At 45.1% G+C, this 13,507-nt stretch overlaps 1 protein-coding gene across 2 annotated transcripts in view; it reads right to left on the bottom strand.

Moving 5' to 3' along the window:
- Positions 1–13,507, bottom strand: part of LOC149310323 (protein EFR3 homolog B) — a 136,123-nt gene that overhangs the window by 100,101 nt on the left and 22,515 nt on the right. The window contains exon 1 of one of the 2 annotated variants that reach the window (XM_089528724.1): positions 3,876–3,907. The exons of the other annotated variant lie outside the window; for it this stretch is intronic. Coding sequence (XP_089384850.1) covers positions 3,876–3,882 — 7 coding nt within the window. The 5' untranslated portion in view covers positions 3,883–3,907. Of the gene's footprint in view, positions 1–3,875; positions 3,908–13,507 lie in introns of those variants that run through there. 2 annotated transcript variants of the gene reach the window in all.

Below are 13,507 nucleotides of genomic sequence, written 5' to 3'. Positions count from 1 at the left end.
CGGGAATTGGAGATCGTGAGCAAAATCTATCAAGAAAAATAAGCAATAAAAAGGTAGCCAGTCCCTGCCCAGAGGAGCCTCCAGTACGAATGTTCAAATGGAAAACAAGAATTTTCTTCAAATTGTTCTACTTGGAGGGTTGCTTTGCAGAGCTGCCTGAAGTCAGGAGTAGAGGCATGTGGAGCTTCATGGAATAAAGAGTTGGAAGGTACCCCAAGAGGCCATATAGTCCAAGGTCCAAGCCCCTTCTGCCATGCAGGAACACACCGTCAAAGCATTTGCAATAGATGGGATAACACACTTTCTGTGGCAGCATCTTCCACTGTCAAACAGCTCTTACCATCAGGAATGCTGAGCTGGAATCTCTTTTCCTGTGGTTTGCATCCAATGCTTTGTGTCCTAGTCTCTGGAGCAACAGAAAAAAAGCTTGCTCCATCCTCAATATGATACTCCCCTAAATACTTAAACAGGGCTTTCATATCACCTCTTAACCTTCTCTTCTCCAGGCTAAACATCCCCAGCTCCCTGAGTCATTCCTCGTAGGACATGGTTTCCAGACCCTTCACCAATTTTGTGGCCCTCCTTTGGACACATGGCTCCAGTTTCTCAATGTCCTTTTTGAATTGTGGTGCCCAGAACTGGACACAATATTCCAGGTGAGGCCTGACCAGAGCAGAGTATAGTGGCACTATTACTTCTCTTGATCTAGACACTATACTTCTATTGATGTAGCCTAAAATTGCATTGGCCTTTTTAGCTGCCACATCACACTGTTAACTCATGTTCAACTTGTGGTCTACTAGATCCCTTTCACACGTATAAGTCTCTTGTTCAGCCAGGTGTCCCCCATAATCCTGTATCTGTGCATTTCATTTATCTGCCCTAAGTGCAATACCTTACATTTCTCCGTGCTGAATTTCATTTTGTTAGCTTTGGCCCAGCTTTCTAGTCTGTTCAGGTCATTTTGAATCTTGATCCTGTCCTCTGGGGTATTAGCTACTCCTCCTAATTTGGTGTCATCTGCAAATTTGCTAAGTATGCTCCCAATTCTGTCATCCAGGTCATTGATAAAGACGTTGAATAGCACTGGGCCCAGGACAGAGCCACATGGACACCCCACTGATCACTTCTCTCCAGGATGAAAAGGAGCCATTGTTGAGCACCCTTTGGCTTCAGCTAGTCAACCAATTGCATATCTACCTAACAGTTGTATTGTCTAGGCCACATTTTACCAGCTTGTTTGCAAAAAACTTATGGTGGGCTTTCTGAAACCAAGATATGCTACTTGCACAGCATTCCCTTCATCTGCCAAACTTGTGACTCTATCAAAGAGATAAGATTAGCTGAATTTCTCAGTGCACCCTGAATCCAGGAGTCACATACCTACAGATAAGAACGCAGACCAAAGCTTATACTGCAAGCTCCTCTTACTCGGTTTGTCTCAAAGGTGCAGCTATGAGATCCTTTATATACCTTCAGATAAGGTTGAAAGAACCTTAGCCAAGACTACGTGAAGACCTAAACGCTCGGGGTCTCTAAGGGTGCATCTACACTGTAGAAATAAAGCAGTTTGACACCACTTGAACTGCCAGGGCTCCATCCTACAAAATTCTGGGATTAGTAGTTTTGCAAGGCACCAGGACTCTTTGGTAGAGAAGGCTAAAAAACCTTGCAAAATTGCAAATCTCGGGTTCCATAGGATGAAGCTTCAGCACTTAAAGTGGTGTCAAACTGCATTATTCCTAGAGTGCAGATATACCTCAGGACTCTGGGAGACCAGGATTCGAATTCCCCCTTGACTGTGCAAAGCCAGACACTGGCTTGGTGCAAGTCACACTCTCTCAGCCTCAGAAGAAGGCAAAGGCAAAGCCCCTCTTAACAAATCTTGCCAAGAAACCCCCAAATGATAGGGTTAGCTTTGAACAAACATACTGATGACAACCTTCTTTACGTTTTTCACTGCTGTGCAAGTACACTGAAAGTAACCGAAGTCAATGGAAATGGAACTGAAACAAAACTACAATCTTATCCATTCTTTAAGAAACGCCTACGCCGAGGGTTTCTTTTAATGCTGCTGCAGGAAAGCGTGCATACGATTGCACATCCAGCCAAAATGAACAGAGAGCCAACAGCATTGCAGAAGTAGCCTCTGCATATCCAAGCATCCCAAGCCCCAATTACAAACCCACCACTAAGTGGGAATTCCCCTTTAAAATACCCCAGGGAGGACAAATAAATAACGTTTAAATATTTGAAAGGATGTCATGTTGAAGAGGGAGCAAGCTTGTTTTCTGCTGCTCCAGAGAACAGGACCCGGAACAATGGATGCAAGCTGCAGGAAAAGAGATTCCACCTCAACATTAGGAGGAACTTCCTGACAGTAAGGGCTGTTCGACAGTGGAATGCACTTCCTCGGAAGGTGATAGAGTCTCCTTCCTTGGAGGTCTTTAAACAGAGGCTAGATGGCCATCTGTCAGGGATGCTTTGATTTGGATTTCCTGCATGGCAGGGGGTTGGACTGGATGGCCCTTGGGGTCTCTTCCAACTCTACGATTCTATGATTCTATGAAATAAATGGGAATAACCCACCCAAGGAGAGCCAAGGGAGGCTCCAAGCAGCTAGTCCCCATTGCGGAAGGCGCCAAAGATACCCCTTTATATTTCCAAACAGGGGGGTGGCTGGTCCCAAGACCCCAAATGCAAACCCACCAGGAAGCAGGATTCCTTTGAAAACACCCCAGGAAGAAAAATATGGGGGACACCCATCAAAGAGAGGAAGCATCAGCAAACAAAGGCTCCTAGGAGCTAGTCCCCGTTGAGGAAGGTGCAAAAGATGCCCATCTATTCAAACAGGTGAGTGGCTGGTGCCAAGCCCCAATTGACAACCCAACAACAAGTGGGATTCCTTTGAAAGTACCCCAAGAAGAGCTATCCTTTGGAAAGATACTTGGATCCCTGCTTCATCCACTAGTGCAGTGGTTCCCAACCTTCCTAATGCAGTTTCATACACTTCCTCATGTTGTGGTGACCCAAACCCATGAAATTATTTTCCTTGCTACTTCATAACTAATTAAATAGGTGTTTTCCAATGGTCTTAGGCGGCCCCCATGAAAGGGTCATTCGGCCCCCAAAGGGGTCCCGACCCACAGGTTGGGAAGCACTGCACTAGTGAATCCAGGAGAAGCCTTTAGGGCTTTGCTACTGCTATTGCCCCACAAGAGAGCCAATATGCACGTTTACATATAGACCTCCAGGCTGTTTGTTACTTATGTCTCAATTGTTTGTTTTGTATTGTTGTTATAAAGCAAATAAACAGACTTAATGATGTATATAAAAAAGAAAATACCCCAGGAAGGGAAAACATGGGGAAACCCAACCAAGGGGAGCCAACAAAAGCTCCAGGTTGCTAGTCCCTATTGAGGAAGGTGCAAAAGATGCTTCTATATCTATCTATATCTATATCTATTTATAACTATACACACACACACACACACTATATCTTTCTATATCTATAAAGAGCCAAGTGGTTGGTCCCAAACCTCAATGAAAGCACCCCAGGGAGCCATAATGGCAATAACCCACCCAAGGATGGCACCCAAAGGCTCCAAGCACCTAATCCCCATTGAGGAAGGTGCAGAAGAAGCCTCAGGAGATCTCCAAAGAGACTAGGAGTGCCTGGTCCCAAGCCCCAATTGTAAGAGGGGTTCCCTTGAAAATGCCCCAGGAAGGTAAAGATGGGGGAAGACCCATCCAAGGAGAGCAATCAAAGGCTCCAAGGAGCCAGTCCCCATTGAGGAAGGTGCAAAAAAGCCCCCATTGCATTGCATTGCATTGCATTGCACTGTACTACATCGCACTGCACTGCATTGCCTTACCGTACATGGCGCAGCTCCTGCTCGGCGGCGGCGGCGGCGGCGGCTGCTTCTGCGGCGCCTCCAGCTTTCATTCAGCCGCAGCGGACCCGCCCATAGTGGGCGGGGGTTCCCGGGCAATGAATGGAGTGGGAGGAGCCCAGCCAGGCAGAGGAGGAAGAGGAGGCTGCTGCTGGCGCTGCTTCTGCGCATGTGCGGCAGGGATGAAAGAGGACACAGGGGCGGTGCGTTGTCTGGCCGCGCCCCACAAGGGGCGTGGCCAGTGGGTTCTGGTCCTCCTCCTCCTCCTTGGGGGTGGGGTTTGAGACAGGGCAATTAACATAGGGTTGTGATGTGGGTCTGGGTTCAAGTTCTGCCCCCCTCCCTTGTTTAGTGGTTCCTGGTGAGGCTGAGAGAGTGGCATTCCCCATCACCACCAGCAAGCAGGCCTACCTGGCAGGGCTGTTGTTGCTGTGCCAGGGAAGGGTGAAGCCATTCTTCCCCCTGCCACCCTCAATTTTATATATGCAATATTATATATATTTAAATAATCATTATATATATATAGTATATACACATAAATATTTATATTATATATATATTTAAATAATTTTTGTATATTATATTATACACACACATTTATATTATATATATTTAAATTATATGTTTCTGTCTGTGGAGAAAGGGAGATCAGGGCCATCAGGATGCCTATCAAGCAAGGAAATCACATGTTAAAATCCACTCCCTTCCTCCCTTCCCTCTTTCAAAACTTGCATCTTCCTTTCCTTCCCCCCAACCTCCCCACACCTTTCATCCAAATATGTGTGTGTGTGTGTGTGTGTGTGTGTGTGTATATATATATATAAATATAGATATAGATATATATGGAGAAAAGGTGGGGAGATCAGGGTGACCTGGATGCCTACCCAGCAATGAAGTCGGATTTCAAAAGTCACTCCCTGCCCTGAGGAGTTTTCACTCTGCAGTCCTACCTGGCAGGGTTGTTGTGCCAGGGAAAGGGAAGCCGTCCTCTTCCCACCCCTTCATCCTCATGGAGGACATTAGGGAGGACCTACTCTGGATCAATGCTGGAGAACCTTGGAATCCTAAAAGAGTTGGAAGGGACCCCTGGGGACCATCTCTGCTTCAACCCACTTCCCTGGCAGGAAACCCAACACTGAAACATCCCTGAGCATCCCACCCAGAAATGACTGGAAGGTACACAACAGCAACAACAACAATAGACAGTGATGCCCAGACTTTGGTCCTCCAAATGTTTTGGACTTCAGTTCCCAGAATTCACCAAGCTGGGAGCTGAAGCCCAAAATCCTTAAGAGGATAAAAGTTTGGGAATGATGTGACATGGACCAATGACTTAGGGATCTGGGGATGTTTAGCCTGGAGAAGAGAAGGTTAAGAGGTGATATGAGAGCCCTCTTTAAGTATTTGAAGGGATGACATATTGAGGAGGGAGCAAGCTTGTTTTCTGCTGCTCCAGAGAACAGGACCAGGAACGATGGATGCAAGCTCCAGGAAAAGAGATTCCAGCTCAACATTAGGAGGAACTTCCTGACAGCAAGAGCTGCTCGAATGTGGAATATTTTGGTGGCGTCTCCTTCTTTGGAAGCTTTTAAACAGAGCCTGGATTGCCATCTGTCTCAGGGAAGGCTTGGGTTGTGAGTTCCTGCATGGCAGAAGGGGGTCGGACTGGGTGGCCCTTCTTGGGGTCTCTTCCAACTCTAGGATTCTATGATTTCAAATCTCACGAAAAAGGATTCCAGCTCAATGTGAGGAAGAATTTCTTGACTGTAAGCCATTCGAGGGTGGAATGCATTCCCTCCGAGGCGAGGGTGCCGGACCCCCTTTTCTGGAGGTCTTAGGCTGGAGTCCTTTAGTTGTGTATTCCTGCATGGCAGAATGGGGTTGGAGTAGATCATAGAATCATAAACCTGGAAGAGACCCCAAGGCCCAACCAGTCCAACCCCTTTCTGCCATGCAGGAACTCCCAGTCAAAGCATCCCCTGTGACAGATGGCTATCCAGCCTCTGCTTAAAGACCTCCCCAAAGAAGGAGACTCCACTACACTCCGAGGGAGGAATGTAGTCCACTGTGAAACAGCCCTTACTCTCAGGACGTTCCTCCTAATGTTGAGTTGGAATCTCTTTTCCTGGAGCTTGCATCCATTGTTCCAGATCCTGTTCTCTGGAGCAGCAGAAAACAAGCTTGCTCCCTCCTCAATGGACATTATCAGACAAGGGAAATTGGAAGTATAACCCAATGGCAATCTGAACGCAATCATGGGGTTTCATGTTATTGCGTGATAGACTACCATACGCAATTTCGGGCAACAGCAAGCTATTTTTGGGCAATGGGAAGTCAGTTCGAATGCAATTCGAATTCACGTAAATTCGCTGAACTAGCAAATTCATGTGAATGTGTTCTGGCCCCACTTTCTTTTCATTCGAAATTAAGAGAAATTCCTCTCGTGTGATAAAATATTTAAACAGGGCTCTCATATCACCCCTTAACCTTCTCTTCTCCAGGCTGAACATCCCCAGCTTCCTAAATCTACCTTCATAAGGCATGGTTTCCAGACCCTTCACCATTTTGGTTGCCCTCCTTTGGACATGCTCCAATTTGCCAATTTGTCTTGAATTGTGGTGTCCAACCCTGGGACCCCTTTCCAGTTCTAAAGTTCGAGGATTCCTCCCTGATCTGCAACTAACCCCTTAACCTTCTTTCTCAGCCAAATACTATATTACAGATGAGACGCAGCCCAAGTGCTGGATTGTGTCTCCTGCTAAAGTGGAAGAAGCAAAGGATGGGAGGAAGACAGCAAGAGAGAGGCGAGCCACTGCTCCAGTTTTAGGAAGAAGAAGGGAGGCAAGAGAGGAGGGAACCTGTTTGGCTCAAATTAAGCAGCCCCCAAGGAAGGAAGGGAGGGAGGAAGGGAGGGAGGAAGGGAGGGAGGAAGGAAGGGAGGGAGGGAGGGAGGGAGGGAGGGAGGGAGGAATAGGAGCAGCACAGAGCTATTTTTATACCTGTTTTGAAACAACAAGATCTGCTCTGGATGTTTCAGAAGCAGCAGCCAAGGACGCCAAGCGCCAAGTGGCCGGAAAAAGCAAGAATAGGAAATAGTATTTTGTGGGTTTTTGGGGCTCTGTGGCCATGTTCGAGAAGAGTTTCTTCCTGACATTTCACCAGCATCTGTGGCCAGCATCTTCAGAGAATGCTGCTTGGCTGGAAAGGAGTTGGGTATATATACTGTGTGCCTGGAAACGCAGGAGTGATTTGCATGTGGATTGTTCTCTTGCTAATGGCAGGCCTTGGGCTGGGAGGCTAATGCAAAAGAGGATGAGTGTCTGCTTGATTCATGCTCTTTGTCTGCTGGGAATCCCCTGACTCTGGGAGATTTCTCATTTGCATTGGTTGAGTTTTCTTCTGGACCATGCCAACCACTATCATGTCAGGATGCACAGAGAAGCCATTGAAATCCACAAACACCTGGACAATTTCAACAGGAAAGCGGAAACCCTTAAAGTAAACAAGGTTTGGCTACCAGTCCTGAAAGATAGCGACATGAAGACTCAACAAATGCATATGAGAAATCTCCCAGGGTCAGGGGCTTCCCAGCAGAGAATGAGCACAAAGCAAGCAGACACTCATCCTCCTTTGCAGACCTTCCCACCCTGAGGCCTGCCATTAGCAACAAAACAATCCACATGCAAACCACTCCTGCCTTCCCAGGGTCACATAGTATATACATACCCCACTCCAGGCAAGCATTCTCTGAAGATGCCAGCCACAGATGCTGGCGAAACGTCAGGAAGAAACTCTCCTAGAACATGGCCACAGAGCCTGAAAAACCCACAAAAAACTATGGATGCCGGCCATGAAAGCCTTCAACTTCACAAGAATGGGAAAGTTGTTAAAAAGGAGGGTGAGGGTGCAGGGTGTAGAGGGGGAAAGGGGAAGGAAGGAAGAGAAAAGGTTGAAAGGAAGATGCAAGTTTGCAAGGGAGGGAGGGAGGGATGAAGGGAGGAGAAAGAGAGAGAGAGAGAGAGAGAGAGAATGAATGGAGGATGCAAGTTAGGAAGGAGGGAAGATGCAAGTCTGGAAGGGAGAGAGGAGGAAAAGGAAGGAAGGAAGGAAGGAAGGAAGGAAGGAAGGAAGAAAAGGTTAAAAGGAAGATGCAAGTTTACAAGTAGAGAGGGAGGGAGGGAGGGAGGGAGGGAGGGAGGGAGGGAGGGAGGGAGGAAAGAAAAAAAGATACAAGTTGGGAAGGAAGATGCAAATCTTGAAGGGAGAGAGGAGGAAAAGAAAGAAGGAAGGAAGGAAGAAAGGAAGGAAGGAAGGAAGGAAGGAAGGGAAAAAGGATGATGCAAGTTTGGAAGTACGAAGATACGTGCAAATCTGGAAGGAGAGATGGAGGGAGATACAAGTGTGAAGGAAAAGAAAGAAAGAAAATGGAAGTTTTGAAGAAATGAAGTTTGGAGGGGAGGAAGGGAGGAAAAAGGCAAATCGGGAAGAAGGAAGGAAAGAGAAAAGGATGAAAGAAGAGGCAAGCTTTAAAAGAAAGAAAGATGCAAGTTTTGAAAGAAGGGAGGGGGAGGAGAAAATGATGAAAGGAAGATGCAAGTTTTAAAAAAAGAAAAAGAAGGATGCAAATTTTGAAAGAAAGAAAAAGAAAAGAAAGAAAGATGTAAATTTTAAAAAGAAAGAAGGGAGGGAGGAGAATAGGATGAAAAGAAGATGCAAGTTTTGAAAGAAGAAAGAAGGAAGGAAAGAAGATAGGAGAATGTATGCAAGTTTGAAAAAGTAGAGGAAAAGAAATTAAATGGAAGGGAAGGGGCCTGTTTTGAGAGTCTTTGTGTGACCTGAAAGCATGCAGATGCTTTTCAAATCATCAAAATCTCCTTCTGGATCAAACCAAGTTCCATAGCCTGCTCTAGCATTCTGTCTACTATCTAATCCTGTCTGACACCCAGACATCCAAGGAAGCCCATCTGCAGGCCAACAGCTCCCTCCATGGAAGCTACTAGTAGCTCTCATGTCAGAGTTGGAGGCTTAGCAGCTACTCCCTGCATGTTACTCATAGAGGCACAGAGTTGGAAGGGGTCCCCAAGGGTCACTGAACCCAACCCTTGCTCAGTGCAGGACCTCCAGCCAGAGCATCCCCAGCGAGGAGCTGTCCAGCCTCTTTGGGGAGGCCTCCAGAGAAGGAGACCCTGCTGCCTCTCTGGGCCATTATCAAACCATGCCCAGCATGCTAAACCTCTCCTCATATGTTTTGTTCTCCATACTTGTTATGATCCTTATTGTCTTTCTCTGAACCTGCACCAATTTCTTTATGTCCTTAAGGCAAGGCATCCAGAACTGAACACCTGAGGCCTGACCAGCACATGATATGGTGGAACTATTACTTCCCTTGACTTGGAAACTATGCTTCTGTTAATACAGGCTAAAACAGCATTCACCTTCTTTGCTGCAGCATCACGCGGCTGGCTCCTGTTCCACTTATGATCAACAATAATCCCAAGGTACTACTGAGCCAAGTAACCCCTCCGCCATCCTATACCATTGCATTTGGGTTTTGTGGCCTAAAAGTATAGCTATATAAGTCTGACCATCACAATGGGAATCATAAGAAAAATAGAGGTTGAGTCTCCCTTATTCAAAATGCTTGGGACCAGAAGTGTTTGGGATTCTGGAGTTTTGTCAGTATTTGGAATATGTGGATAGACATAACAAGGTATCTTGCAAATGGGACCCAAGTCCAAAGAAGGAATTCATTTATGTTTTGTATATATACCTTATATACACAGCTCCAAGGAAAGTTTTTACACAATCTTTTTTTAAAAATAATTGTGTGCGTGAAACAAAGTTTGTGTATACATTGAACCATCGGAGAGCAAAAGTGTCACAATCCCAGAAACCCATGTGGAAAATGTGGAATTTTGGAATATTTCAGATTTCAGAATCCTGGATAAAGAAGCCGCTGGAGAAGGAGTTGGAAAAGCCATTCCTGGATGCATTTTGATAGAAACCACAAACGGTCCTCAGGAGGTTTAAAATGTTTCTGTTGACTTCTGCTTCTCTAACCTAGTTGTTCCATTTCAAATGTGTGAATCCTTAGTTTTGGGTAAAACGTTTGCTGAAACCGTCTCCTATCTCTGTTCTTTCCATGTGATTTCTGCCTTTAGTACCAAATCTTCTGTTAAAGAAGGAATGCCTGGGAATGCATCCACTTTGTTAGCTATGTGCCTCTATAGCTCTTTATGCCCTTGGGATTTGCCTGATCCAAAGCCATCCCTATTGGTGGCACTCACTTGTGGCAGTGGGTTCCACAGTTTTAACTCAATGCTGGGTCGAAGAGATGCTTACATAGAATCATAGGGCTCATTCCCGCTTACATTTAAACTGGTTTGTGGTTCACCTTCGCTCTGATTCCAAAAGGTCCATCGTTCCCAGTATGGAAGTGGATCTTTTCATTATCCCTTTGAAATAGCTTCTTTGTTGGCACGATTGTCATCCCCACTAGTTTGTGCCACTTCAAAATGAATGTCAGTCATTTACATGTCATCAGTGATGTAAGAGCCAGCCTGGCTTGGGAACTATATATATATATATATATATATATATATATATATATATATATGGGGTGTGTGTGTGTATAAAATAAATTAATAGAAGATTGGATTGAGTGGTTTTGCAACTACTTGCCTCACTATGAGCTGCTGTTGGATCGCCCAGGTTAACTGCAAGTAGTTGCAAAACCAATGAATTGAATCTTCTATCAATTTTATTTCTTTTAAATCATGTGCCCCTAGGTCCCCCCAGAAGCACAAAGGCAGCACTGAGAGCAGTGGGAAATGGTGGATCTCCCAAAAACTGAGGAGGGATGGTAAAATCCCCTCTGCCATTAGTCCCTCCAGAATGATGCGATTCAGATCCGCCGTTCCCACTTGTTAAACACACTTCTGAATCTATTCCTTTCAAAAGGACCACCAAAGAACTAGTGCCAGGAAAGAGCTTTTTTTTTTTTTTTTGCGTTTGCCTCACTTCATCGCGATTGAAACCGATCACAGTAGGATCAGAATCTGTTTCAAATGGGAACGACAGTCATATAACTCGATCAGCAATTCGCTTTAAATCGTAGTGGGAATGTGGCCATAGAGTTGGAAGAGACCTCAAGGGCTATCCAAGCCAACCCCTTCTGCCATGCAGGAATACCCTGTCAAAACATTTACTCTGACACCGTGAAGGAAGTAAGGAAGATGAAATGAGAGAAGGAAGGAAGTTAGAAGGAAGTGAGGCACACTAGTAATGATAGCCTGTTAAGATCTTGATTGTTAAGTATATCCTCTTTGTAGATGAAAGGAAGATATGATGCATAGAGAATGACTGGTATGTTTTCATTGTTTTTAAGTGTATGTGTATATTTGTTTGTCAATGCTATGTGTTTGTTTAAATGACGTTTGTATGTTTGGAATTTATAATAAACCTATAATGTATTTTTTTAAAAACATTCCCTCTGACAGATGGCCATCCAGACTCTCTTTAAAGGCCTCCAAAGAAGGAGACTCCGCCGCTCTCCAAAGCATCATGAACTGCTAAGCAGAAAGAGGGAGAAAAATATTGCAACCCAATATAGAAATGGAGTGGAATAAAAATGCCACTGGCGTTCCAAGAAAACACATGCACACAAAAGAGATTTTCACATCTGTATGGTGAAGAAAGCTATCCATGGCCATTATGTCCATGTATGGGAAGCAGGGTGCCCTTGAATGTTTCTGGCCTGAGCACAACAAAAACTGGCAGTCCCCAAATTTTTAGCTTTGCAGAGAGTGAGACGCTGAAAACTGTTAACACCTGGAGCTCTTAGAGAATCACAAGAGTTGGAAAGGCCATCCAGTCCAACCCCCTTCTTCTGCCATGCAGGAATACACAGAATCCTTGAGTTGGAAGGGGCCCTTTAGTGTCTCATTAGTGGATTGCAATACCACTCCATTAGATACATCTTCTGCATTCATATGCATGTGTGATATACATCCATGTGCAATGTCCAAATTGCATCGGTGCATGATGGAGCTGCATGTAGAATTTCCTCTAGCTTGCATCCACTGCTCTGGGTTCTATTCTCTGGAGCAGCAGAAAACAAGCTTGCTCCATCCACAATGTGACACCCCTTCAAATACTTAAACAGGGCTGTCATATCACCTCTTAACCTTCTCTTCTGCAGGATAAACATACCCAGCTCTCTCAAAAGGGCTTTGTAGTTTATAGACGTTTCACCATTTTGGTTGACTTCCTCTGTGCAACCTCCAGCTTGTCCATATCTTTTTAAATTGTGGTGCCACAAAATGGGCTCAATATTCTAGGTAAGGTCTGACCAATGCAGAACAGAGAGGCACTAACACTTGATCTGGACATACAAGGATGCAGCCTGGATAATTTCTTCTCTCCATCCTGAATCTCTCACTTTCCCCATTTTCTGACCCACAGAGGTCAAGTATTATCACAGAGGGAGAAAACGCTTCTCTTCACCTTCCATCTTTCCAGACTTGGCCTTCTGCATGCAAAGCAGGCACTTAGCCAGTACTTCAGAGCTGCAGACACTTTTCTCACCAAACATAATTTGATCCAGGGAAAGATTTCACCTTCCCCAGAGATATTGCTCATCTTGTTCTCCAGGGCAGACAATACGCCGGAACTTGTGCCCAGAGAGATCACTTGTCCCTGATATTCTCTGTGGCTCAGTTCCAGGCAGTTTCAAGGACTGTATCTCCCGCTATGCGCTTCTTTGAGGCCTAAGATCTTTGGTATGATCCTGCTGCCTCCCCAGGCAGCCTTCCTGGCTGCCTTCCTTAGATGGATGACTAAGGAACATTCAACCGAGCTAAGTTTGAAATGGAACATGTACAAGAAATGGAAAAAGGGGGAAATCGCAAAAAAGGAATTCAAAGAAATAGCAGGCATGTGTAGGGGTAAAGTCAGAAAAGCCAAAGCGCAGAATGAACTCAGGCTTGCTAGAGAGGTTAAGAACAATAAAAAGGGCTTTTTTGGATATGTCCGCAGCAAGAGGAAGAAGAAGGAAACGGTAGGGTCACTGCGTGGAGAAGATGGCAAAATGCTAACAGGAGATAGAGAAAAGGCAGAATTCCTCAAGACCTTCTTTGCCTCAGTCTTCTTAGAAAAGGAAAAGGGGGTTCAACCTGAGGATAATGTAGGAATTTCAGGACAGAATAAGTAAAGAGATAGTAGAGGAATACCTGGTTAATCTAAATGAATTTAAATCTCCAGGACCAGATGAACTCCATCCAAGAGTATTAAAAGAACTGGCAAAAGTAATATCGGAGCCATTGGCAATCATATTTGAAAACTCCTGGAGAACAGGAGAGATCCCAGCAGACTGGCGAAGGGCAAACGTTGTCCCCATCTTCAAAAAGGGGAAAAAAGAGGATCCCAACAATTATCGTCCAGTTAGTCTGACATCAATCCCAGGAAAGATTCTGGAGCAGATCATTAAACAGAGAGTCTGTGAACATCTAGAAGGCAATGCCATAATCACAAAAAGTCAACACTGGTTTCAGAGAAACAAGTCATGCCAGACAAATCTAATCTCTTTCTTTGATAAAATGACCATCTTGGTAGAT

This window comes from Sceloporus occidentalis, unplaced genomic scaffold (genome assembly GCF_023333645.1).
Source record: "Sceloporus occidentalis isolate IW3139 unplaced genomic scaffold, rSceOcc1.0.p SCAF_6, whole genome shotgun sequence".
In the NCBI taxonomy this organism is placed as follows: Eukaryota; Metazoa; Chordata; class Lepidosauria; order Squamata; family Phrynosomatidae; genus Sceloporus; species Sceloporus occidentalis.
The sequence above is the reverse complement of the archived record's forward strand: the minus strand, read 5'-3'. Positions and strand labels throughout refer to the sequence as shown.